The sequence below is a fragment of the Parastagonospora nodorum genome (assembly GCF_000146915.1).
Source record: "Parastagonospora nodorum SN15 chromosome Unknown scaffold_10, whole genome shotgun sequence".
NCBI lineage: Eukaryota > Fungi > Ascomycota > Dothideomycetes > Pleosporales > Phaeosphaeriaceae > Parastagonospora > Parastagonospora nodorum.
This window is the reverse complement of record NW_001884558.1, coordinates 645,104-670,726: the sequence shown is the minus strand read 5'-3', so window position 1 is coordinate 670,726 and position 25,623 is coordinate 645,104. Positions and strand designations below refer to the sequence as shown.

General features: G+C 52.5%; 12 protein-coding genes and 1 non-coding gene across 13 annotated transcripts; 8 read left to right on the top strand and 5 right to left on the bottom strand.

Annotated features, from left to right (window-relative positions):
* Positions 1 to 499: 499 nt before the first annotated feature.
* Positions 500 to 1,843, top strand: SNOG_06980 (hypothetical protein; the record flags this gene model as incomplete). Its single annotated transcript, XM_001797286.1, has 3 exons — positions 500 to 575; positions 638 to 1,216; positions 1,386 to 1,843. 3 exons carry the CDS (start codon positions 500 to 502, stop codon positions 1,841 to 1,843), a joined length of 1,113 nt encoding a protein of 370 aa, XP_001797338.1.
* A 2,500-nt stretch (positions 1,844 to 4,343) lies between these two features.
* SNOG_20075 (hypothetical protein) lies at positions 4,344 to 4,520 on the bottom strand (the record flags this gene model as incomplete). Its single annotated transcript, XM_001797285.1, has 1 exon — positions 4,344 to 4,520. The coding sequence occupies one exon, from the start codon at positions 4,518 to 4,520 to the stop codon at positions 4,344 to 4,346; it is 177 nt and encodes a 58-aa protein (XP_001797337.1).
* A 1,471-nt stretch (positions 4,521 to 5,991) lies between these two features.
* Positions 5,992 to 6,172, top strand: SNOG_06979 (hypothetical protein; the record flags this gene model as incomplete). The annotated part of the gene is made up of 2 exons (XM_001797284.1): positions 5,992 to 6,032; positions 6,094 to 6,172. 2 exons carry the CDS (start codon positions 5,992 to 5,994, stop codon positions 6,170 to 6,172), a joined length of 120 nt encoding a protein of 39 aa, XP_001797336.1.
* A 290-nt stretch (positions 6,173 to 6,462) lies between these two features.
* SNOG_06978 (hypothetical protein) lies at positions 6,463 to 7,134 on the bottom strand (the record flags this gene model as incomplete). The annotated part of the gene is made up of 1 exon (XM_001797283.1): positions 6,463 to 7,134. The coding sequence occupies one exon, from the start codon at positions 7,132 to 7,134 to the stop codon at positions 6,463 to 6,465; it is 672 nt and encodes a 223-aa protein (XP_001797335.1).
* Positions 7,135 to 7,905: 771 nt separating this feature from the next.
* On the top strand, positions 7,906 to 9,418 carry SNOG_06977 (hypothetical protein; the record flags this gene model as incomplete). The annotated part of the gene is made up of 3 exons (XM_001797282.1): positions 7,906 to 7,955; positions 8,099 to 8,625; positions 8,676 to 9,418. The coding sequence occupies 3 exons, from the start codon at positions 7,906 to 7,908 to the stop codon at positions 9,281 to 9,283; spliced, it is 1,185 nt and encodes a 394-aa protein (XP_001797334.1). The 3' UTR covers positions 9,284 to 9,418.
* Positions 9,419 to 9,517: 99 nt separating this feature from the next.
* Positions 9,518 to 11,763, bottom strand: SNOG_06976 (hypothetical protein; the record flags this gene model as incomplete). Its single annotated transcript, XM_001797281.1, has 3 exons — positions 9,518 to 10,928; positions 10,976 to 11,333; positions 11,382 to 11,763. 3 exons carry the CDS (start codon positions 11,761 to 11,763, stop codon positions 9,518 to 9,520), a joined length of 2,151 nt encoding a protein of 716 aa, XP_001797333.1.
* A 2,049-nt stretch (positions 11,764 to 13,812) lies between these two features.
* SNOG_06975 (hypothetical protein) lies at positions 13,813 to 14,434 on the top strand (the record flags this gene model as incomplete). Its single annotated transcript, XM_001797280.1, has 3 exons — positions 13,813 to 13,850; positions 13,904 to 14,227; positions 14,320 to 14,434. 3 exons carry the CDS (start codon positions 13,813 to 13,815, stop codon positions 14,432 to 14,434), a joined length of 477 nt encoding a protein of 158 aa, XP_001797332.1.
* An 819-nt stretch (positions 14,435 to 15,253) lies between these two features.
* SNOG_16627 lies at positions 15,254 to 15,341 on the top strand. The gene is given in 2 exon segments: positions 15,254 to 15,290; positions 15,307 to 15,341. It is a non-coding gene; the product is annotated as a tRNA-Asp (tRNA).
* Positions 15,342 to 16,810: 1,469 nt separating this feature from the next.
* On the top strand, positions 16,811 to 18,257 carry SNOG_06974 (hypothetical protein; the record flags this gene model as incomplete). Its single annotated transcript, XM_001797279.1, has 3 exons — positions 16,811 to 17,385; positions 17,439 to 17,822; positions 17,876 to 18,257. The coding sequence occupies 3 exons, from the start codon at positions 16,811 to 16,813 to the stop codon at positions 18,255 to 18,257; spliced, it is 1,341 nt and encodes a 446-aa protein (XP_001797331.1).
* A 394-nt stretch (positions 18,258 to 18,651) lies between these two features.
* Positions 18,652 to 18,783, bottom strand: SNOG_06973 (hypothetical protein; the record flags this gene model as incomplete). The annotated part of the gene is made up of 2 exons (XM_001797278.1): positions 18,652 to 18,716; positions 18,744 to 18,783. The coding sequence occupies 2 exons, from the start codon at positions 18,781 to 18,783 to the stop codon at positions 18,652 to 18,654; spliced, it is 105 nt and encodes a 34-aa protein (XP_001797330.1).
* A 1,186-nt stretch (positions 18,784 to 19,969) lies between these two features.
* On the top strand, positions 19,970 to 20,591 carry SNOG_06972 (hypothetical protein; the record flags this gene model as incomplete). The annotated part of the gene is made up of 2 exons (XM_001797277.1): positions 19,970 to 20,006; positions 20,116 to 20,591. The coding sequence occupies 2 exons, from the start codon at positions 19,970 to 19,972 to the stop codon at positions 20,589 to 20,591; spliced, it is 513 nt and encodes a 170-aa protein (XP_001797329.1).
* A 927-nt stretch (positions 20,592 to 21,518) lies between these two features.
* Positions 21,519 to 23,019, bottom strand: SNOG_06971 (hypothetical protein; the record flags this gene model as incomplete). The annotated part of the gene is made up of 3 exons (XM_001797276.1): positions 21,519 to 22,064; positions 22,399 to 22,836; positions 22,951 to 23,019. 3 exons carry the CDS (start codon positions 23,017 to 23,019, stop codon positions 21,519 to 21,521), a joined length of 1,053 nt encoding a protein of 350 aa, XP_001797328.1.
* Positions 23,020 to 24,114: 1,095 nt separating this feature from the next.
* Positions 24,115 to 24,558, top strand: SNOG_06970 (hypothetical protein; the record flags this gene model as incomplete). The annotated part of the gene is made up of 3 exons (XM_001797275.1): positions 24,115 to 24,213; positions 24,289 to 24,401; positions 24,471 to 24,558. 3 exons carry the CDS (start codon positions 24,115 to 24,117, stop codon positions 24,556 to 24,558), a joined length of 300 nt encoding a protein of 99 aa, XP_001797327.1.
* Positions 24,559 to 25,623: the final 1,065 nt, after the last annotated feature.

Here is a 25,623-nt window from a genome sequence, read left to right as displayed (position 1 = left end):
GGTAAAGACCGGGTCGTGGACTGCAGGTCGCGTTCAGACCCGGGGTTCGGCTGACAGGGTCATGTCTAGCCATCGCTTGCGAGATGCAATATATCTAAGTGTATAAACTTCGCTCAATAAGCTCTGCTCTCGAATCCTTCTTTCTCTTGGCTACTCTAAAGTTATTGCCGCCGGTTCTGATGTGCTAAGGTGTTAACACGGCTAATCATGATTTTCATATTCATATTCCACACCACGGTGGGATAGCTCGGAACTTCACTGCGTTCGAGATTGTGTCCTGATCCATAACCGTACAAGGTCTGTATTGACGACGGAATTAGCCAACTTGGCATCAAGCATGATGGTGCTTCTTCAGTCATGTGTATTACTTCAGACTTGTAGACCAGAAGGTCGCCTCCTTGAACTGACTTTATAAGCTCAAGGGTAATCGCACTTTCATCTGGTTCATCACTGTGTAACTTCCCAACCTTGGAACGAACAGCATCAATCACTTCGCAACATGCACGCCGCGCTCGCTCTCCTCCTTACATCTGGCACTGCTTTGGCAGCTGTCCAGCCCTGGGGCCAATGTGGTGGTAAGGTATTCGTTCGAATTGCGCATGAGACTTAGACTGACTTCAATCTTCTATATCTCCAGGTAACGGATGGTCTGGTGAGACACAGTGCGTGAGCGGTTGGAGCTGCAAGGTGACCAATGAGTGGTACTCCCAGTGCACCGAGGGTGGAGGAGGTGGAGGAGGCTCAAACCCTGCACCGACTACACTGGAGACTGTTACAGCAACTAGTACTGCAAGCACCCAGCCAACCGGTGGTGTCGGCGGTTCAGGAAAGAATGGAGCAAAGTGTTCCATCGATGCTGCATTCAAGGCAAAGGGCAAGAAATACATTGGTGTGGCGACTGACCAAGGCCTCTTGACCCGCGGCTCCAACGCCCAGCTGATCATCGACAACTTCGGCCAGGTCACACCTGAGAACAGTATGAAGTGGGACGCAACAGAGGGTTCGCGCGGTTCCTTCACCCTGGGCACTGCAGACTACCTCGTCAACTGGGCTTCCACAAACAACAAGCTCGTCCGTGGCCACACTACTGTCTGGCACTCTCAGCTTCCAAGCTGGGTCAGCAGTATCCGTGACAAGTCTACGCTCCAAACTGTTATGGTGAACCATATCAACAAGCTGATTGGTGGATACAAGGGCAAAGTGTACGCTTGGGTAAGTCGATCATATAAACATGATTATTTGAGAGAATGCTAACGTCCTTATCGGATGTAATTAATGAGATGTTCGAGGAAAACGGCTCTTTCCGCTCGTCGGTCTTCTACAACGTGCTTGGCGAAGGTGGGTGATCAATGCCGGAACTCTGAAATCTCATACTAACTCTTCAGACTTTGTTGGAATTGCTTTCCGCGCCGCTCGTGCCGCGGACCCGGCGGCCAAGCTCTACATCAACGAATACAATCTCGACTCCGCCAGCTACTCCAAGACACGCGGCTTTGCATCGGCGGTGAAGCGCTGGGTCGCAGCTGGTATTCCAATCGATGGAGTTGGCTCGCAGTCGCATTTGGCAAACAACTGGCCCATCTCTGACTTTGGGGGCGCCTTGAAGAGCGTGTGTGCGGATGTGAGCGAGTGCGCCATCACTGAGCTCGACATCAAGGGTGCGTCGACATCAGACTACCAGACCGCAGTCAAGGCTTGTTTGGACGAGGCAAAATGTGTCGGTGTCACTGTGTGGGGTATCTCGGACACTGACAGCTGGCGCGCGAGTGACAAGCCACTCTTGTTCGATGGAAGCTCACAGGCAAAGGCTGCTTACAACGGCCTTTGCAGCATTCTTGTCTAAGACAGAACCGATGTTTGAGTGAAGGAAACAATGTAAATAGCAACCTTAAATCTGTCGTTCTATTCAAAGGCATATTGAAAAAAACATTGCAAAAGAAAAACAGCAAAAGAAAACCCTCACTCCCCAATCGGGGAGAGCCAGGAGAAGAAACTTTTTTTCTTAATTACCTAATTAATCCAACCTCTTACTACTTCCCCTCCTAGGCCTCTGCGGCCTGAGAAGATAAAGATGCTAGTTTATTGCAAACTGAGCGCTTTGGGAAGTATTTCGAACCCCGGCCTAGCTGAACCTCCATACCACTGTGGGTAAGAAGGGTAGATCCATGGTAAGCCATGGACCTGAGCCAATGGGTGTGTGATGTTTGTTGGATGGAGAAGTGGGGGTTTATCGAGGTTTTATAGAGGGTTTGCGTTTGTGTTTGTGCGCCGCCGCGTGCGAATTTGGATCATGGTGGAAGTGAAAGAGCAAATTTGATCTTACAGCTTCGTATCTTGAACTTCGGCAGATTGGTGAATGTATGAATTTGGGTTCCTTCACATCGACTCAACTCGACTTGTCGCAACACCGAGCATTCGAAGATCACGACCTGCGATGGAGAACCTTGACCAAAGCAAGGCCATAAACTCAAAGCACCTCGCTCTGCACAACTGCGATCTCCAGACCTTTCACCCTGCACAGTTAGCGCAAAGTGACGCTCGATGATTTAGCCAAAACTCACACATCGATCGTACATTTGTTCGACGATCGAGATCTCTGCTGCTTTCCACAGTAACTCAACTCCTTCCTCTTCTGGACGCGAATGAGTGAAGATCGTGATCACATACATAATACATGCAGCGAAAAGTACGGTACGATCATAATCTCCATGGCAACATGACCTGCAAGTGCCTTGCGAGTTACTGCACTAGCATCAAACACGTCGATCAACCAACAAAAGCTGAAAGCTGTGATGCGTAAGCTTTCCACCTATTTTCCATAGTCGTAGAGCTATCCTTCCTATTCTGGTTGTGTCTTCGCTGCCTGGCGGAGCGAGGAGTGACCGGCCCCTCATCCGCGGACCATGTACGGCTCGATAATTGCATACAAAGGCAGTCTAAAACCTGCCATGCACGTATGTAATCACACGACAGACGAAGTAACTGTAGCTGCGCATGACTAGTCACATACGAGCTGTTCATTCCTTGATTATGCATGAGCTTACCATGATTACTAAAGATAAAAAAACCCCACAAGGTAATTTCGCGCCTCTATGTTCAACACTTTTCGCATACTTTTCTTGATCGAGCTCGTGGGTATTCATAGAAGTTGTGCTTTGGCATACAAACACCGTGATCAAAGCCTAATCAAGTGTGCGTCCCGGACGAAGAATGCGGCCACTACAAAAACACCACAAATGAGAAAAAATGATGGTCCGGTAGTGTACCAGGTATTTCCATAGCGCGTATCAAACGAGATGCTAAGAGGGCTGACGCATCGTCACTCTCTTCTACACCTTTACCTTTTCTTTCCTAATCGAGTAGCTAAACGTATGGAAATTTGGGAAGCCAAAATAGACAATGTTCTAGATGTGGAAAGTTGTCGCTGCAGTCTTTAACATATAGGTCATCTACTTTCAACCCCGCACCACCGATTCAACACCCCATCATATACTTTCAACACTTTTTACTCAGCCTTCCTAATACGGTAGCCTCGCGTTTTCTCCTTGGCTCGGACGCTCATGCTTTGTCAACCGTATGTACCACCCTCAGGCTCCAGTGATCTGCAGGACCTCGTAGTTTGTGATACAGCTCCCCATCCAAATACCGCCGCCAATACTCCAGAAGTAGAAAGCCTAGCACGGCTATCTTTCACGCTTCAAGAATATCCGATCCAGACCAGTTTCCCGGGATATGGACAAACTAATGCACATCTAGCAGCCTCATTCGTCCCTGACGTTTACTCCTCGGATACACGCACCGCAGCGCCCACCCGTAAACGCCCCCCGTGAAAGTGAAAGCGTGTAAATTGCCATCTCCTCTCCAACACTTCTCATTGATTTCAAACCGTGCAACAGGACAGCAGACATCCTTCTACATCACTCTGCAAAGTTCCCAATATATGAGACTCTGCATGTCTGCGCTCCACTTACTTCGGTTCACGGAAGCTAGCACAGCCCGCAAACAAATGCCCGACACCAATCGCCATCTGCATCCGTACTTCCCGCCTACAACACCCACGCCGTCGAGGCGAAAACTCCACATGCCACACGTCGCACAAGCGCAGTAATCCACAGCTGCCTCGCAAACACGCCGGAAACGGTCGGACTCACAGTTTCCACATTCGGACCTTTGGTTGCTGCAGGGACAGATGTGGGAGCTAGATGCTGAGCTTGCTACAGGGTTGGCGCTGTGATCGATGGGAGGAGTGGCTGCGTTGGGAAGGTTGGGTGGAGGGAGTTAGCGTGGAGGTGAAGCGTGGTTAGGTGCGGTGTGGTGGAGAATAGTGCGAAGTTTCGAAGAAGTTAAGGAGCTGTGACGGGCAGGCAACGGAGGCTCTCTTCATAGCCTGGAGCTATACATAGGGTCGTGCCATCGCGATCGAAGTTTGGCGATACTGCGTATGGGATGAGCTGCTGCTGGTTGCACTCTGTCGTTGTTCGAGTCAGTGTTTGGAATGGCAGTGGTGTCGCTGTGGGCATTGCTTCCGAAGAGTACCTCGCGCACGCGAACACTTCCAACTCTGCAGCCCAGTCAACAACAAAGTTCGCAGTCCGCCAGAGCTAAACACCAGCCTTACTCACACAATCCACTCGCCCCCACCTTCCCAGGCTTCCCGTACCGCTACACCGCCAGCACAGACCCCTTACGTCCCAGCCCTACCCCCAGATCTGGTACGGATCTCGGTACAGATCTGAGTCCTATAATCGACACCTCCTTCTATCCTTCCGCTTGCGGCAAGTAGCGCAGCGTGGTGGGGTGTTTCGGAGCATTTGTATCTTGGTTCACGATTGCGCTGGGGCTGGCGTGCCGCTGTATTGGATTGGATTGGATTGGAACGAACAAACGGACGTGGGATTGTGGGACCTTAGAACCCAGCTCGCTGCAGCGATTGAAGGAGCAACTGCTTGATCGAGTTGTGTCCAGCATGCGTTGCTGCACTGATCAGTCGATTTGGAGACGCACCCGGAGATGAGGCATGTTGTCGTTCGTTCGTCGTGCAAATTGCCGTTTTGGGAATGTATCTTTTTGGCATAGTGTCTGTGCGGTTTGCATGGGAATGCGCTTGCCGGCATGGTGTCTGTGCGTGCAGGTGCATTTGGAACGACGATGGTGGGACCGAGCGACTAGCACGATGAGGCCCTGGTACTGCGATCGATGCTTTGGAGCGAAGTTGCCTTGCTGGGTGTGCGGACTTTTGGTAGTGTCTGTGTGCATCTGTGGGAGTGGCTGTTCGCGCGCATGCGGACTGTGAAGTGGGCTGCAAGCAAAGGTACCTAAGCGCCTAGCCGGGTAGTGCTTGGTGCTGTAATCGATGGCTGGGAATGACACTGCCACTCTGGGATAACGTTTTGGGAAGAGAATCCACCATGGGTTAAGAGTGAAGAGGTTGCATATGCTCGATGCTTGCACAATTGCCGCTCTAAGAGATCACGTTATGCCGCATTACTTGAAGGACCAAATGTGGGATGGTACTTGGGTGCTCCATGCATTTAGTCTTGTTAGCTTCAGCCGTGTATCTCACGTAGTCTCCTATCTCCAAGACAACGCCGCTACGCCTGCGCGCCTCAAGCCGACCAGCAGACAGGACTTAGTCAACTAGTTTGTGCAACCTGCCTACTGCTTTCTACAGTTGTGCCAAAACCTTCCCATTCAGGTAAGTAGAGACAGAGTGGAGGCGGCCGTCGCCGCCACAGATCAAGCCTAGGTGCTCACTGAACAAAGAGAATTAGTCTTGTGCCACCTTGCCACTGCAATCGACACTTCTGAAGCAAACCTGCCTGTTGCGGTATGTAGAACTTGGGGCTGAGTGGTGGTCGGTGGCGCTGGACATTTGGCTCATGCCAAGAGATGTGTGAATGGTTGTGTTTCGCCCATGGCGATGCGCTGGCAATCTAAAGGGTTTTTTTTTCGGTGAGTCGTAACAACCCGTGTGTTGAAGGCTGTCAGACTATGGCCGTCGGAGTGCAGGCGCTCCTGCCGCTGATAAAGTCGTAAGCCGCATAAGGTGTGGTCCACGTGGTTGCCGCACTCGGGTCTGAAAACGGAAAACAGGCATGATCATGAGGGATACAAGATGAGTGATTCAGTAGAAGACAGTTGTATAGGGGACATGTACAAGAAAGCACATTGATTGGGCAGGTGACATAAGCTTCCATTGAATATGCTCTTTCCCATCGTGCTATTTCCATCTGGCTCCTTGTACCTGCCGTGTTTACTACAACTAGCCAGTCGACTCGACACGGGGTCAAACAAGCTGTCATGCTTCGGGTGGTTGCAAGTGTGCAGGGGCGCTTGTTCCTTGACCTCAGGTATAACATTGACGAAGGAATGGAGGATGCGCTCAGTGGGCCTCGCTCCCGTCAGCTTGATGCCAAGATTCACTCCGCTTCCACATTCTTTACGCCGCCCTATCCGTCAAGCTCAATCAACTCTCCTCCGCACACTGCGACCATCTTGCTCTCCACCCATGCCCGAAACAACGTCCTGTACCAGTTCCCGCAACTGCCTCTGCACTTCCTCCGACTCGTAGTCCGGACGCGCAGCGAGCTCTTCGATGCGCCGCCGTATCTCAGGATCTGGCGCGTCGCCAGCAGCCTCCTCTGACATGGTTCCCATCTCGACGTTCAAACCATCAGGCAGCGGGGGTGGGGGATGCACGTCTGCCGTCTCGACTTCGCCTGCGCTGGCTGGCGCACCCCCAGTCCTTGAGCTCTTCAGGTACTGGTAGACCTCGTTCGCCTCGCCCTCCTCTTCGCCAATCTTCTCTTCGGCTGTCTTGCCCTCCTCATTTCGTATCGACGAGTCTGCGCCGAGCTCTTCCACCAGGCATTTTGCGACGTCGGCTTTTTCACACGCAAATAGGGGCGTCTCGCCGTCTTCGTCTAGTATGTTGACATTTGCGCTGTGTTTCTGGACCAGGTCGCGGAGCACTTCCAGCTGGTTATAGGATGCAGCTGCGTGCACTAGCGAATAGCCGTGCGCATCGCGGGCAGAGGCGAGCTGGGGATGCTGTGCCAAGGACGTGAGGATAGCCTGTGGGCGCGTGTCGATGAGGTTCAGCAGGAGATCAATTGTCGGCGTTGGCAAAGCCATTATTGGGTGTGCACTGGACGCTGGGAAATTCTGAGGTGCACGGCTTGGCGGTTTGCGCAACGGATGAGGCTGACGCGAAAACCTTGGAACCTTGGAAGATTGCCCGTCGATCGCGCCGCGCGGAGATTCGGGAAAGGCTAGACCTGAGACTGACGTTTTGCGGAGAATTTCCAAGGTTGGTGTGCGTGCGTCAGTTGCGCATAGTCCTCACGGGGATTGGCTGTCTCCAGCGTCCGATTCGCTGAGCGCCCTGCGTCTTACCATCATCCTGCAGCCCTAACACGTCGTCGCATCTTCCGCTGCTGTTCCGGCGAGGGGCTTGGGTGCTGCCGTCTTTGGGCATTGGTGCGAGAGAATAGAAAGCGGCGTCAGCCTATACGGCGCCTACTGCCGAGGAGAGGACGCAACTCCTCGCTTTGGCGCTTCACAGCCCCAAACCACTTGGCGCGTCGCGTGCCCCTTCTTGCCGCTGACGACTGTGACTTCCGACCTGCTCGTGTACAACCAAAAGTGTTTGCTGCAATTTATTCTTTGTAATTCCTTCTTTGTGTCTCGCTCAGCCACGCGCAAACGCCTTCACCAACCGCAGCAGCAACCGCCCGTGTTTACGTCGTACCGCATTCGGTCCTACCGCCTTCTCGCCGCGCACGGCGATCCGATGCGCCCATCTCTTTAAGCGTCTTGGGACCTGTCTCGCACCTTCAAGCAGTCGCCCACTTGTCTCCTTTCACTGTCACCACTTGTCAGACGCGCGATTCGCTTGCAGCCACCATGAAGAACGTTCGGGGCATAGGCGTCCCGTCGATGAAGTTGGTCGCATCGTATGTCTTCGACTGGATATGTATAATGTAAGTCATCGCGTGCTTACCTCGGGAGCCCCCGCTAGCCGTTCTATATTTGCGACATGCGTCACTCCTGAGCGTACCGCAACAACACCATGAGTGCAGCGACTGACCGCACACAGAGCAATCGCTGCAGTCGGCGGAGGCTGGGAATACATCTACCCATACAACCGCCCTTTCTCCCCCGTTGACCTCAACATCTCGTACCCCTTTGAGCACCACGAAACCATCCCAACATGGCTGCTCATCCTCGTCGCCCTCGTCGCGCCCGCCGGCATCATCTTTGTCGTATGCATGGTGTTTGTCCCCGGACCAACAGCCAGCCGCGGAACTCCCAAGGCACTCATCTGGCGTAGGAAGCTCTGGGAGTGGAATATTGGCTGGATGGGACTCGCCCTGTCGCTCGCGACCGCTTTCATGATCACCCAGGGCATGAAGCTGATCTTTGGAAAGCCACGACCTGACCTGCTGTCACGCTGCCAGCCGGACCTCACCCGCATCTCAGAGACGTTGGTCAACCCAGTCGTTGCTGACGTTGTAAACATGAACTGGGTTCTGGTCACCTCGGAAATATGCCAGAACCCTGACCGCAGCAGAGGCGGCGAGCTCATGGACGGATTCAAGTCCTTCCCCAGTGGGCATTCTAGCTGTAAGTCTCTCTTCCTTCTTCCAACGCACACAGACTAACAACTGCTCCAGTCTCCTGGGCCGGCCTCCTCTACCTCACCCTCTTCCTCGCCTCCAAGTTCTCCGTTGCAATCCCCTTCCTCCCGCACCGCCCGTACTCGACAAACCCAGCGCACACTTCCGCCGTCGCCCCCTCCAACCTGAAGAAAGCAGCCTCCGTGGCCTTTTCAAAACACGAATCCAGCCTCTCGTCCCCTGCACACGCATACGCAGACGACCACGTAGTGCCCATCCGCTACCAAAACGCCGCTCCTCCCGTCTGGACCCTGCTCCTCATTCTCGTGCCCATCGGTTCGGCAATCTACATCTGCGCTTCTCGATTCACGGATTACCGCCATTTCGGCTTCGATATCCTGTTTGGCAGTCTGATTGGAATCACCGCGGCTTGGTTCAGCTTTAGGTTCTACCACTTGCCTATTAGCCGTGGTGCTGGATGGGCGTGGGGACCGAGGAGCTACGATCGCGCATGGGGCATTGGTGTTGGACGCGGAAACTATGTTGGTACTGAGGGATGGAGTAAAAGTGGACGCAGCGAGACTGATGGCGGAATGAATGGGAGTGGTGCATTAATGGAAGAGAGACAAAGGGAGAGCGACGTCACTGCTACACATGCTGTTTAAGTTTGTTTAATGTGTTTGGACAGCATGGCGTTTTTGGCTCTGGGTTGGTAAAAGGTTGGACTAAGCAAGTACATATCCCCAAGCGTTTAAAGAAGCAGTTTTAGTTTTGTATATCAGATATTCAACATTCACTCATACCGTTTAAGAACCTTTGCTCGGCCACATCCTAATCATGTACCATTTCCGCATTCCCAAAAGACGCCATGGAAATGCAACCACATCTTATCTATCTCTCTATAACTTTTCCAATAATATCCGCGCGCCGGCATTCCCCCTCGGAGCCTGCGCCTCACCCTTCTTTCCCTTCTTCTTCTCCCCGGCCTCCCTTGCCGGCCCCGCCGCCGCCTCCAAAGCCTTCTTCTCCTTCTTCAGCGCCTTGAGCACGTCCTTCTTGCCTTCGAAGCCCTCGGCCTCGGTCAGCGCCACAACGACAAACGAGCCCTGCCCCGTCGCCCATTGCACCACACTGCCCTTGATCTCGCTCCACAGCAACTCTGCAAATCCGAGCGGCGGCTCGACCGGCACGACCTTCTTCACCGCGGGATCGAATTTCCCGCCCTGCACGAGCATCTTGAGCATGTTCTTGCCGTGGCTGGCGGCCTCGCCTGACGAGTCGAGGATCGATTGTGAGAGGCGCGCGACCTCTGCGAGGGCTTCTTTGCGCTTCGCAGGCTCGATTTCCGGTGCGCCGACGAGGACTTCGCCGAGGAATTGCAGGCCGAAGGCGAACGAGGCAAAGTCTGATGCGCGCGCGGTGATGGCGGTTAGGAGTTGGGGCTCGATGTTCTTTGCGACCTCGTGCATGCGGGTGGCCGGATCTTTCTTCGACGTCGTCTGGCGGATGGCGTAGAGTTCCGCGAGGCGCTCGCGGGTGTTGTCGTCGAGGGCCCATTTCGCGTCGGACACGAAGGGGTAGAGCAGGACGGTGCGGGCGCGGGGGTCGGTGACGAGGTTGAGGACTTTCTCGGCGAGGGTGTCGTTTGTGGGGAGGAGCTCGCCGAAGATGGATTTGGAGGAGAGTTTGGTGTCGTCGGTGACGGCGAGGGCGGCGAGGAGGACGTGGTGGGCGTTGACGTCGTAGGCCATGAGTTCGATGTTGTCTTTGTAGGGGCGCAGGAAGAGCTTGCGGTCTTTGGCAGTGCCGTAGGCGAAGCAGAGGGACATGAGGCGCGAGCCGGACTTTGTGAATGCGAGGTTCTTGAGGAGATCGACGTTGTCTGCCTCTTCGCCTTCTTTCAGAGTCGGGTCGGGCTTGAGGTGCTCGAGGAAGTCGTTCGCCTGCTCTGTGCCTGGTTCGCAGACAAGGAAGTACTGTAGCATGGCGTCGTGCAGCATGCTGAAGCCAGTGAGCTTCTTCTGGATGAGCGAGTTGATCTGGTTCTCGAGGTAGTCCATGATGGGCTTCCTCCGCTCTGGCGACTCCTTCAGGATCACGGAGAGCTCTGCACTGTCTGTGCCCTTTGCCTCGAGTCCCTTGATAGAGAATTCGGCCCCATACCACTCCCGAAGAAGGCGCGCCTTTTGCTCTGGCGTTGCGACCGCTCTGTAAATGTCGTCCATGATCCAAGCAGCCTCGGGATGGTTGATGAGACGCTTGACGAAGCCGTAGAACTCCTGAATGATCAGGTCGCGGATTTCCGGGTCACTGTGACGGTCAGTAAAGATTCCGAGAAAGGATTCGCGATTACATACCCCTTCTCCACAAGCTTCGCGATCAAGAACTTGGAGTACTTGCCCTCGGCAAGAGTCCTAAACTCGCCCTTGAGCTCGCGCGCAATCATCCTCCTCTGTTCCATGGTCGAATATTTGATCGCCGTCTGGATGACGCGTACGGAATCATGCTTGAAGACAAAGTCCTTAACTCTGCCCTCGATGATCTCAAAGAGCTCCTTGACCAGCTCCTTCCTCTCATCCTTCTGAATGTGCGACTTGAGTCTGAGTTTCTCCCACAGCTTCTTCGAGCGCTCGATGACGTCGGCGTTTGGTTTCGCAGCCTTTCGCTCCTTCGCAAGGGCCTTTTGTTTTGCGTGCGCTTCTCTTGAGTTGTTCGCTGCAACACTGTTAGTTGCGATTATGTCTAAACAGCTGGCTGACGTACAATTTAGCTCTGCCAGCTTCGAGTCCGCACCATCGCCCTTGGGCTTCTTCTCCTCTGCTGTGTTGTCGTCTGACTTGCGCTTATGCGCCTTGCCATTTTGTTTCACGTCCTCCATGGGCTCTGCCTCTTCGCTGCTGTCTGCGTCGCTCATGTCGACATCTTCATTTGCGGAAAAGCCGTAGAAGCCATTCTCTTTCTCGCTGGTATCCGACTCCTCAATATCGTCAGAGCTGTCCTCTTTGGCCTTCTTCGACTTCTTCGCTGGCTTCACCGCATGCTTCGATTCCTTTTTGGATGTGCTCTTTTCGACCTTGGCCTTTTTGCTCTTCGTCTTCGTATCGGTAGGCTTCGACACCTCAGATTTACGCTTGATTCCAGCCATTGTCAGTAAATGTCGTGGGGTTCGTTACTCCTCGAGCGGCGCACGCTGCCAAAAGTTGCGACAGGAACTTTTCTAAGCGTGCTAGCCGGGGTTCTGCTAGGCACTAAGCATAAAAGCGGGGCGGGTTCATCGAAGTCGAGTCGAGACGGATTTCCACACCCCCATCAAACCGACGACCTCAACAACGGTCGCCTCAAAACATTGAACTCATCTCCTGGTACAGCCATGGCAGTTGTCTGATGTTGGAAGAGCCTCTGGGTCTAGCTTACACAAACTTGAGTCGGTTTGCCACGATGGTAACAGCACCTTTCACATCAATCCTCCGACGATACCGATATACATGATCTGAGAACATCGCTCAATGCCTTCTCTAGACACCGGGTTCCTCTTTTGCGAGCACGTATCGCATCTCGGCGCCTCGATGACTTACACGTGCCCTCCGCGGTTTCCCGACCCTGTTGCTACGATGGAGATACGCGACAGACTGGCGCGAAATGAGGTGATCTTGCATCCTATGTACAAAGGTCCAGATGCGACTAATGTGCATATATGCCAAGGAGTTTACCTTCCGGTACGCCGACATGAAGTTCGTGGCCTATGCGCCCTCCTTCATGCTGTTCAATCTCGGCTTCGTGGGTCAGGCAAAATCGGACACCAAAGCATGTTTGTGCCATCCGGGTGCCTGAATTCAGGTACACGGTTGATGGTCGCTTTGGCTTGCACATATTTGCCACCACCAAAGATCAACCTGCAAGGGTTTGTGGCATGTTAATGAGCTCTACTACACTGCCCAACACAATCTACCCCGGATAATGACGATCTCAACTTCCCCGCACTCCTATAGTGATTTAATTGACATAATTTCCTTACTACCTACTCTTTTTACGCACAGCGTGTTTGACTCAATGCTTGTCGAAGCTTATGTGTACATTTGCAGATACTTTTAGCCTTGTTCGCACAAGAGTTTCTTGGATTCGCAATCGACTTGGGCCCAACCATTTGGTATTACATTCAATACCAGGCTGATCACGCGCAAGCCACCTGGGTTTACCGCAAGCTTCCGCCAATTAGAGCGCTTCACTGGACATGCTTCTGGATTAGGGATCCTGGGAAGCTGTTGCGACAGGTCCATCCCGTAGTTCACCTTTCCACAGCGTCAGACCTCTCTCCTACGTTCTCCCAGCCTTGAGTACTGCATATCTGGGATATCAACCTCAAATGACTAAAGTGCAGGAATGCCCGTATACACGATAGTGACCTTGTACACGCACCGCTGCATTTTGAATGCGATTGGTCTTGTTTCTTTGCAGCTGTCAATCTGCAATCTCCACGGATCTAGCTGTGCAACATGACCCTGAGATTGAATTTTCAGAACATGAGGTCCATGGCCCTGTCAAATTGCTTTGCGTGATTAAATCTTGTGGTTGCAGCGGCCACAAAAGCAATATGTTCCCGTCCTCTAGTGATTGATCCGCTGTACGATCCAGGAACAGGCCTCTTCGATCGATCAGTCATTAAGGCAAGCCATGATGCCACCGGAATAGAGGCTCTAGACTCCTCATCGGTGGGATTAGTCTATCGTCAATGAGGTCTGGGAGGACCTCTTCCGACATCTTTGCAGGGATCGTTTCTTGGACTGTCACAGCTACTGACGCAACTTCAAGCATCGAAACCGGGCCTTCTCATGGTAGAGTCACTTTGTGAAATTGTAGTCTTACTCAGTAGAGTAATTCATCAGCGACCATCCCATGGACTACAGGTGCTCACTCCATTCACACCCTGGGAGAATGGCCCGCTTGATGCTTGGCCATAGCATCTTCTTCGCATCAGTGTAAGGAGTTAGTTGCGTATACACCAGAACTTCTGGAAGAAGCATGGTCGAGCGGAAGTCGAATGTCCGCCAATCTATGTACTTCGCAATGGCCAAGCAAGATCACGTCTTACAACTGCTCAGAAAGCATATAAAGACAAGACCACAGCAGTGTCTCAACTTGCAACAAGCATCTCAATCACATTCGCCAAACAAACCATCCTCTACACGCCAACATCATGAAGCTCTCTACCATCCTCTGCATCGCCATGAGCAGGTGCGTTGCCATCTAGGAATCACTAACAGATCCCCCCACTAACGCCATTGCAGCCTCGCAGCTGCTCAGGCTCAAGACAAGCCTAAGCCCACTGCGCTCCCATCTGGCGTCCCCAAGCCCAGCGAAAGCGTGCGCCCACCACCAAGCTCCTCCGGTGTGCCTCTTCCAACGGTCCTTCCTCCCCGCCCATTACTGGCGAGTGGTCGTCCTACACCTCCATCTGGCTCACCTGCTCCACCTCCATCTGGTTCACCTGCTCCACCTCCGTCTGGTTCGCCTGCTCCTCGGCCTTCGGAGAGCAAAAAGCCTCGCCCCTCTGAAAGCAGCAAGCCCCGTCCATCTGCCAGTGGCAAGCCTCCGATTCCCACCCGATCAGCGTAAGTCGGTTGTCTCTTTGTCAACAGCTTTCCATGAGTAGTTGATGAGCGTTCGTACTTCATTTTTCAAAGATATTGGACGCAGATCACAGGCACTCGCGTTCCTTCACCATCTCCGTCCGCCCCACTCCTTCGGCTCCTTCTAAGCCTTCCGGTACTGGTAGCGTTGGCATCCCACCGAAGCCCACCCCTCCTAAGGAGGAGTAGACAGTTTGATGCAGCATGATATGAGGAGCCTCGTTTGCTAACCACACTCTCGTTAAATCGACTTTACCTTCTACCACTTCTCTGCGATGTTGCTTGACGCGCATTATTGTCAAGGAGATTTACAACTGTACATAGCTTAGCCACCTTGTATATATCTTGGCTCAATCAAACACTGTCGTTACCTTGATCAGACGTGCCTACTGCGCATGCTGCGACCCAGTGATATTATTCTAATATGGCTATGTGAATTATGGGATAATGTATGATCGAAGCACCGCGCTTGTGGAGTCACGGCGAGTAACGGGCGAACTCGGTGCAGGCAGCGTGCCCGACACTGACAATCTACAACAGTATCACCAAAGGAAATAGTTTACGGCGCATGCGATTACATCCAATCACCTTCTTCTTTTGGATCTACCAACACTTATTGCGACACTCATTGTTCTGAGTAAACCCCAAAACGAATGCGTCACGTCGTTTACCTCACAGTCCGCTGTTCGCAATTGCACATGAACGCAACAAAGCCAAAATGATAACATCAAACTTTACAACCATCAACACTCGTTCCAGAGAAGGAATTGTTAGATACGTCTCTGGTAGGTGTTGGTGTCAAAACAATGTTGTTCCGTCGCCGATGCTCCACACGGTCTAAGACCCCACACAATGCAAATTTTCTCTCAACTTGCCTTGCCACCAAGGCAAGGACTCATCGCTCCATTCTTTACTTGTTTTTCCCATAAAAATGCATCGTATTAGAATATATATTATCTATTTCTCGCTACCTTCATCAAATTACTAGATCTGCTCTTCGGAGCACCGTCTCAGATCGTATAGTGGTCAGTATTTCTGCTTGTCACCTAGCAGAGACAATTCGCAGGAGGCCGGGGTTCGATTCCCCGTCTGAGAGACCCGTCTTGAATCATCTTTTTTTGCCAGTTGGTGTTGGTGGTGGTGGCTACGGGGGTGGATGTGAGGGCAACACATCCATGGATGCATTGGAGACACGACTAGAACACCAACCAACACTCTTTTTTTGCGCACGCGGTTTATTTCAATTGAATTAATGAGCTTTGCTACGATACACAGCGCCGCATTGATGCTGTACAAAAGGTTGGGTGTAGTGCAATTGGGTCTGGCGCGCAGCTATGCAGGCATACCTTTCAACACTGTACCCTCAAATTCCTTTTAGCGACTGCTCAGGATATCCAGCAGTAATGCTTTACTAAAACAATACTAGTCTCAGTTGCTTTGCGATCTATCCGGACACACAACGCTACCTAAGTAGTGCGGAGGCATTTCGCTTAACGCGCCCAGGTGCTGTTCAGCTCGTTGTTTTCCACCACCAATATCCAGCACGGTCCCTTGGCAATCATGTCGACGGTCCAGCCTACAAAGTATAGCTCTAAAGCTCCGCAGAAAATAAACGACCCCAGATCCGACCAAACCCTGGAGGCTGAAGCGGGTCTTGTTCCTGGCCGTTGGCGCTCGCCAAGACGTCGACCCCTTTGTTCGTGTGGACTAGTCAAGGGCCGAAAAATATTGCGTGGAGAGGAAGAAGGTACCAGTGGCTAGTGTAACATGCGGGCTGGCTGATCGGATTGTGGCCCGCTGTGCTTGCACGTTGGGCCCTTGAGCTGACTGCGATATTTTTCGAGAGCATGGCGAAGCTAGCTACAGAAAGCTTCAACACTCTCTGCAGGTCAATTGAGCACGCGAGAAGGGTTGATCTAGCCGTTTGAAGGACACTTGTCGTAGATTTGCTCTATCGTTGCTTTGAAAAGCTGCTTGATGTGGCTGATCTTCCCCTGCAGCGTGCAAGGCTTCACGCTAAGCAGTGAATCCAGAAGAGGCATAGCTGAATCGTGTTCCACGTGGTGTCGATATTCACTAACTGTTCTCGTACATAGATCTAATACCAAGGGCTCTTCAGCTGCACTATGACAGCCACAAAAAGCGCCACATCCACTACGGCTGCAATTGACCTTCATCCCGCGCACAACTACTGTCTAAACAAACACTGATCATGCTGGATAGGGAGTTTGAGAGCTTGGACCCTACTTCCCGGTACACATGAACTGTCGAGGCTCTGCATTGTGTCGTTCGGGGCTGCCGATATCACGCCAGAAATACTGCATCCAGACTATAGTTGAACTTTCCAGCCGAAAGCCACAGAACTCAATAGGCGACTGTGAGATTGACGGGCACGAGTTACCTGAATATATATATCGGGAGGGAAGGAACCGTAAGAATGCATCGCTCGTGTGGTTTTTTCGACTTCGCTAGAGTGTTCTATCTGGCTTCCAGCCCATGATACTTGGATTTTGTCAAATCCGTGCCAGTCTCTACTTTTTCTATCAATAATTATTTGTAATCAACATGCCCACTCCCTTCGTCATCCTGGCGGCTCTCAGCCTGCTCGCCAGTGCCCCAGTATCAGCTACACCGATAGCAGAAAAACTACAACGTATAAAAGAGGTCCCGACCTGCGAAGGCAAGGAGCAAGACTCAAAGTTTACCTTCTCAACTCCTAGTGGCGTTTACGACACCATCTGCGGCAACGACTACTTCGGAGGGGATCTTAAAACGTCCACGGCCGATACCTTCGAGGCTTGTCTTCTGGACTGCGACAAGACTGATGGATGCATCAGTGTCTCGTACCAGGGCAGTGCATGCTACATGAAGAATGAAGCGAAGACCGCTGTAGCTGCTCCGCTTGTCATCACTGCGAAGAAGCAAGGTACTTCTACATCGCCTTCCGCTCCGACAAAAGATTACAGCCTTACATGCGAGAACAAGGCCAGCGACAACAGCATCTATGAGGGTGCCAAGGGGCAATTCAAGATCCTTTGCGGGAAAGATTATGCTGGTGGCGATCTCAAGACTGTCAACGTAGCTCGCTTCGAAGATTGCATCAAGGCTTGCGACACGACTGACGAGTGCATCGATGTTTCGTGAGTATAGAGCTATGCAACCCCGTGAATAGAAACGCTTACAATGCTCCTAGTTATGTCAACGGCGCATGCTATCTTAAGCGCAGTACTGCAACCCTAGTCACGGCCGACTGGGTTTGGACGGCCGTCCTTCAAGACCCCCAAACAAACGCCATCTCATGTGTCGACAACGTGAGCAATGGAGCAACATACACTGCGAAGACCGGAGGTTCCTACAAGATCGAGTGCGGTCTCGACTACGCAGGTGGAGACATGCAGAGTCTGGACACCGCTACCATTGAGCTCTGCATGGACGCTTGTGATCTTACTGATGGCTGCGTTGATGTTTCATTCGTTTACGGGACCTGCTACCTGAAGAACGTAGTCAATGGGAATGGTACTCCCGTCGGTCATGTGTGGACGGGCCGGCAGGTTACGAAGACCACTACAGCTGCAGCGTCCGTACACCTCTATCCTTCCCAATACGACCTTCACTAATCACTTTTCACAGGCCCCGCATGACACTCGGAGTGAACACAGATTTCGAGACCAGCAACCTTAACGACTGGCTCCAAGACCAATTTTACCGGAACCCCATGTCAGCCAACATTGTCAACGGAGGCGACAACAGTCCCCGCTCGCTGCAACTCTCCCACAACGGAGGTGACTACTCCAGCGTCTACCTCTGGCAGGGAATCCCTGCATCGGCTGCGAACAAGTGGTTCCGTGTGGAATTCAGTACAATGTATACTCACGACAATGGACAAAACTGGAATACCTGCTTCCAGGCCTTCACATGGGCCGGCCAATTTCAAGGAGTCGTAAGTTACCCTCAGCTCACTCGACAGCATTCTGCGCTCGTTACATTCCATTCCGTTAGACACATGTGCTGACCGTTCCTGCTAGATCTTCGCGACCACGGGTCTCCTGCCTGGTACTTCGCAAAACAGCATGCCTAATACTCGCTGCTCCTCAACCTTTAGCAGTGATAATATCCCTCGCCCACGACCTGGCGTGTGGGCCAGACATACGGCGTGGTTCCAGGCGACAGATCTCAATGGACTTTATGACTTGCAGCTGACGGCTCGATGTGACGCCGGGGCTCCAGCTCAGCAGTTGTACTTTGATAACATTCGCGTTGTCGAAGAGGATTGCTAAATATAATTAGATGAGTGGCTTAATTAATTGTTAATCGTAATAGTAGCATAGCGATCTGTCCAGAGAGAAGGTAGCAGATGTGATATGAGCATAATACATCATATCCCGAGTACCTATTTCCTACCGAGTTTAGAGCTGGAATGTGTCTCGGAGATCTGACATTTTCAGTGCAGGAGCTCCATATCCCGCCAGTCCTGAACAAGTAAAGAAGGTGAACTGACCTCGAGTGTCTATGATAACGATTCGGTCAATGAGGCCCATCTTAGAGTCCTAATTCAATTGCTGCTTGTTCTAGCCCATCGTACGTTGAGCAGCATCTCTTGCCCATGTGGTCACTGATCGATTGATGCGTCGCATCGCATCGCATTTCTAATACTACTTGCTGGACAAAAATTGAAATGCTTCAAGTTCCAGCTCGAAACTAGCTCGAAATAACATCTACGAAAAAGTGTATCGCAGTAAACTTCCACCGTCGAGCAAAGTGGTAAAGAACTGCAACTGATACTCACGACATCACGCAAAGCCTGAGTACACTTCGCCAATACTTCAAAGCACATCAAGTCGTCATATCACCTCACCGCAGCCCATTCGCCTGAGTGGCAAAAATGTCGTGGTGGCTGTGTGCATGCATCACAATGTTAGACGAACAACCTGCAGTCAATCCTTGAAAGCAGATCTTCAAAAACACCGGTTTCCGGGACTTGCCTTGTGAATTCGTGTATGCAGGCTGCACGCTATCGAAAGCCAAGTCTCGTCCTGGAGATGCTGCAACGGCTTGGTTTGCAGCTAGGCTGCCACGACAGTCTGCATGCGTTGCGGCTCGGTGGCGATTAGCGCCTAGTGGTTTTGTGGACGATGGCATGTCAGATCTGTCAGCTATGAGCTTGGTATTGATATGCGCGCTTTCGACTTGGAGGAGTAACGTCCAGTAATGCTGGGTCGATGTAAATTTTGCATTATGTGGAGAAGAGGAAGAAGGAAGATCGTCGGTAGCATGATTCAGGTTCCTGCTGCGTGGCTCCACTTGTCTTCAGCGCACATCCGGTGCGAGGTCATGTCACGACTCATTGTTGCTTGAGAACCTACGATCTTGAAGGCTTTCACCGACTTGTTGCGAGATTGTTACTAGTGGATCATCAACGTGTCTGCGAAGGAGTCAAGGAAGATCTTGGACGTTCCGGCGCTATCCGTGCTTGGAGGATTGTGCCGCAAAAGCATTCTTGTAGACCAGTGAGATGGCAGTTGTCAGTCCACTGACCGTTGTGACATCCTGCCCAGGGTTTCGTTACAAATGCGTCGTTCTCGGACCTCTTGAATGTCACCAAGCTGACATGTTTGCTTCTTACATGGGTTTGCGAGAAGGAACATTGGAACATTGGATCATATCAGCCGGTTACTTGAAACAGCCCTGGAAATCTCCAAGGCCATTCTGTAACTGTTGGATAGCATGCCTCGACGCCCGAAAATCGTGAACAAGAATGATGGTATGCCGTGTCTTGCTTGTCCCCACGGCACATTTCAAACCAGCCGTTTCTCCCTAGCGCCGTCTCTCTGCCTGAATCTTCCTCTTCCGGACATACTCCCAGCCAACAGCCCCAGCCGCGTGGTCAAAACGAGCTCGAGCTGACCTCAGGAGCATCACGCCTCCAGAAAACCTCCGCAACCGCCCGCACGCGCCAAAAAAGGAAATTCCATCGTCACCCGATGAGCGTGTTCCACGAGACCGGAGAACGGAGAACGAAGAACCCAGAAGCCTCGTGTTCGAAATTCTCGTTCTCGTCGTGGCGCGCACGAGGTCAAACCGCATGCGCCTTGCCCATGTGAACACCAGCACGTGCTTCTCCCTCCATCCAGATGTCAATTCCAAGATTGCGTTCACCAAGGTTCCGTTCACTTCTCTAGTCCTTCCACCACCTTGGCACTTCATTTCACCCACCGCCACATCCTCACGCACCTGTCTCCCGAGGCCCGGGGAACACAAGCGCCCGCCCGCAGTATCAAGTATAGTACCAATAGCTCGACCCAACCCCGGCTCCAAATCTCGATATTTTGATCTTGCGCCATCGTGAATTTCCGTGAACTGGGTTCTATAGATCTCTCGGAAATAACTCCATGTTCCTTTTTTTGTTTTTTTAATATTAGCTTGGCGTTCGTATTAATATACCATTAGCTGAACGTGCGCGATCCTGCTGTTTGTGTGACATTGGAAGCGTGCGCGGTTCAGCCGCACAACGGGTTGCCTCCGCTCAAATGTCCATGTCATTACCTAACGCGCAAGGCTGGAGAATGCTGATCTCAATTTTCCCCCTTCTCGTGTCAGCAGCGCCACAGCGCGGGTGGCTCACCCGGCAGAACCACTCAGGCAGCCCGCGCCAGCTTCGGGATAAGAACCTTATTTGCACGAACCGCGGAAACTTGTAATGGTAGCTATGAGGTAGTAAATTAAGATAGACGAGACTTGTAGGACTAGTCTGAATACTAGGAGTGCTGACACGGTTGAGCGGAAACTGACGCTTTGAGATATGCAGAGAAAATGCGTGAATATGTGTAGTATATTGTGATGATGATGCGTGATATGTACTCATCACTATGTGGAAAGGTCGTGATTAAGTCCCTTGATATGCTCATTCTACCTTAAAGCATCAAACGCCAAAACATGATCAATGCATGCGAACAAGTCTGTCGCTTTTGTGGTGGAGCCGTAGTAATGTGCCTGGCATAATCTCCATGCCGCCAACGTCAAAATGCCAGAAAAGAACCTCCCACAAGATTCCCAATTGGTACTAGATTAATCCGCTCAATTCAAAACTCCGGAGATAGCAAGTGTAAGCAACATTCTGGGACCAATCTAGGGGTCGACCAGTAAAACGCCGAGACATGACTGTGGTACAAGGGCGGCAAGGGAAGAGGTACACCCAGGAAGCAGGTCGCGACGTGTACGCGAGAGTCCGGTGTTGCGGATCGTGATGTGGATGGCGTGCATCGCAGCAAGGAGTCTACACGCTCTCAACGAATGCCGATCGTCGGGTCTCGGATGAGCGTCGCTTTTTCTGGAGCTTCTTCCCGTGCTGTTGCCTTTCTGCAAGTTCGAGCTCTTCTGGGGTGGGCGCTGCGAAGGTGCCTGGCCTCATAATCTCGAAGCCGGAGTTGACTTTGCGGAGAATCTGGCTCTCGCGCTGGTTCTGCTCGGTATTGACCTCGTACGGCACTTCGTCATACGAGTACTGGTGGTGTGGGCCCTTGGGCTGGTATGTGTCGGGGAGGTAGGCAGCCCGCGGCGCATATGACTCCATGAGAGGAATGCCTTGCTTAGAATCGTTCGATGCGTGTCCGTCTTGAGTATAGTGCGATGCTGCCGGTTGTCGCTCTTCGACGGCAGCCGGGTATGGTGGAGAAGGCGTCTTCTGGGGCATGAAGTAGCTGACACCGTTGGCGGATGAAGTTTGGTTGTCTGCTACACTGGCCCAATCTCCGCTGTTGCCTGGCTTGCGGACTCGGGGCGTGAGCTGGCCAGTCTCGGCAACGTGGGACATGCGGTGGCTCTGGAGGAGATCGAGATCGGTCCGGGGATCGACCGCTACTTGGTATGATGCAGGTCTTATATAAGCCGACTCGTATGCGCGAACGTCTTGCTGGAGGGACATGTAGTCTGATTCGTCGCTCGTGCGCCGGCTTGATATGTTGGAGGTCTTGCCAGAGTACACTTGACCGTGTGATCCATTAGGGGCTATCCACATGTCAACGATTGTAATGCAACATAAGTGATATCAACTTACGGGATGGAGTTCCTGAGCGACCGCCAGCTAGTGGGGACTCGAGGTTTTGGAGGGCGGTGGAGTTGTGGGTGACATTATGATTACAATTAGTGCATCGTACGGGTGCCGCAGTGGATTGTCTGTTTTGTGACGAGGAACGGGAAGCATTGCTCGTGATCGGCTCGGCAGAGACAGCGCGGTCGAAGGAGCTGCTGGGTGCGCGCGAGCTGTTGCGGCTAGAGCCGTTGTACATGGCGGCTTGGGGAAGCTCGAGCTGGGAATTGTTGTAGCTACGAGCAACTTCGCTGATCGAGTTGCGGCTGCTGCCAGCGGGCGTGTTGGTCCTCGAGATCCATACACCATCGACTTCGATTCCACTTTGGATGGCGCGAATGCCGAATGGGACATCGTCTTTGGTTTCTACGCTGATGGCAGTCACTGGCTGTGCCTCGAGCATCTCCGGTGTCACAGCTCGTTTGCCCTTGTCGACTTTGCTGTACTTCTTGAGCTTGTTGGTGTCGTACCATAGCTTCAAGAGACCGAGGAATACCGTGACGACCTGTGATTGTTAGCACATGACACGCAGTACAGGACAGAGTGAGTCGTACGATTCCGCAAGCTAGCACCTGTACCACGTTAACAGATGACAATTCAAAGTGGTGACGAGACATACAAAGGTCATCTTCTGCCATAGCGCCCAACTGTTGAAAAATTCCTTTCCTGGCGACTGTCCGAAAGCCATTTTGTGATGGAAACTAGGGTTTTAGGGATAGGATGGGAATGGCGATTGACCGCGCGGGAAAAAGTAATTGAAAAGTCCAAGAAGATGCGGTGGCTATCGGTACCTTGTTCGCAGAAGCGACGTCAGGGTAATTCCGCAGAGGAAGGGAGGACCTGCGATAAGATATGGCAGCAGATGTCCGGCGTCGGCAAATAGGTTCCGTGTGTCGTGCAGTTAATCAATAACGCTCCACGTGAGGTACCAGAGTGCGCTTCGGAGGTAGATGGGTCGAGTTCCAGCACCGATCCCGTGACAAGAAGTAGCGAGTGGAGGCGCAGTGAGCGAGTGTCAGGTTGCAATACTCTCTTAGGCCACGACGAGGATGGATGCGGGGGTTATAAGGTTAAATCTTAGGAGCGAGCGGCGTACTGGAAACGAGTGTGGAACGTTGGCCTGGGAGCGAGGGAACGGGTGTTACCAGTGAATCAGACCTGCCATGTACGGACAAGAACACAGATAGCCAAGGAAATGCAAGCAAGTAGGCCTCGTGCTATGCTGTGGCTGATGGATGCTGCGTCTATGATGATGTGAGGGTCGTCACAGGCAGCACGAGGTGCATGGGAAGTGGGAATATTATATTGTGATGCAGCACCGAGGGGATCCGCACCAACTAGGACCCGCTGAGAAACAACGGATGCTCATTTTGAGGAGCAAAGTTGACATGCATGCAAGCAAAACGCCTGGCCGCGCTTAGCGGCAGGGCATGCCTGCTCGTTCCCGCATGCTAGTCCGGCGCCTCCATGTTCGTTACACGTCCCCTGGTAATTGTATGGCCATGGGTTGCGTGGTGGGTGACGGACCCACGGCAAAACACCAGTCCCGAAAATAGAAAGCGACGATGCGCGAGTGTTTGGAACGGCGGCCACGAGGGCTCCACATGGATCGGCGCAGCGGCGGCGACGAATACGAGTCGTGTATTCAGTGCAGTTGATGGTGGTTGCTGTGCGGGCGGGAGGCTAATTGATGCGACCACACGGCGCCATCGTCTACGCCGCAGGAAGCGTGAGAGCCTCGTGACGCTGTGCGACGTTTGCTCAGCACTTCCACGCTCATGTCATGACGAAGAGTCTTCGGATGGGCACGCGTTGGGACAGTCGCGAGCGAGTACGAGATGTCCTAGCCAGATTGTCTTCGGGTAGTGTTCCAAGAGTGATCGTAGGTTCTGCTTCTGGCCTGGTGTGGTCAGGGGTCGGCTGTCGTGCACTACTGCTTCACGATGACACCTCGCAGAAAAGAAACGCCGAGCCTCTCGCTATTCCTGGAGGTCCCTCCGATACAGCAACGTGTTTCGCACCTGTGAAGATCCCCAAAGACGTGCTGGCAGCGTTACACAAACGCGTCTGGTAGGTTTGGACTTTGAGGCCCTGGTGCCTGAGGACTTCGCTTCGCTTCTGTGCGATGACATCTCCTAGCATCCGTCGTTCCGTTTCTGCCGCAGCCCTTCCACAGCTAGCAGGCTCTGCACCTTCCAGCTTCCACAATGACGCGAGAGAGGAGTAATTCCCTGAAGTTTCACCAGCCACTACAGCACATCGCCTCTCAACAGGCAGGCTACCGATCCCCCAAGCCATTAAGCCCAAGGCGCTTTGGCCGATAAGGGCAAGGTCCCGTCCGCGCCGTTTGACGCTCGCTGTGGTTTCGGGAGTCTTACCCAACGTACAGTGCCGAACCACGGGCCAAGGGCGCCTTCGTGAATCATCCATTTCCATCACGATGCATTCTCGTTGGTAGCTCCACCATGATGGCAGCCCAGACAATGTGTCCTTGCCGTGGCCTGCTATTGGAGCGGGGCGGTTCGAGTGCCTGACCTCCTGTCATGGCTCGGCACCAGCGGAGCACAACATTCAAAGCGATATTGATACGACCTTGTACAGCATCTATGTGCAACCCAGACTCCCATCACACACCGCTCCTACTGCACCCACCCGTGAGGAGACAGTCGACCGCCCATGGTACCGGGATTCTAGAAATTCTCGGCATGCGTTTTCTTCAAGGACCCGCAGGTCCAATATTAGCAAAACCTGTTATCGATTGCACGCCATCTGGAAATCCTGCCCGGACACGCCTTGCAGCCCTAAAACATTTCTACTGCGTGTAGTACTTGATGTACTACTTTCGTCGATGCTCGCCCTCCTGCGCCTGGGGTAGTGTACCGCTGCCAACAAGGTCTGACAAATTGCATGAGCATCGCGGTAGTCCAGTGCAGTGTAGAATCTTCAGGCTCGGCGCGGCTAGCTGAGACAGGGGGGCATTTAGTGCAAGCGAAGTCAGCAATAGACTATTGACTCAGTTGCAGATGCCCGTATCCGGAGCATGATACGCGAATCATTGATGTGCTGAGACAAGCGGGCCGCCTTTGAATTCGCCTGCCTACATAGACTACTTCACGATCTACAATACATGTCGCGCGTAACCCTCGGATACAGTATTAGGATGCTCAACCTTAGCGTTCGAACAGTGACCAGACGGCGACGGTAATACGCAACAGCTGGCACAGCTGTAGGGAGTGGCCATTTCGTGAGGGGAATGTTGCACATGCGGCGTAAGCTTTTCATGATGGCGCGA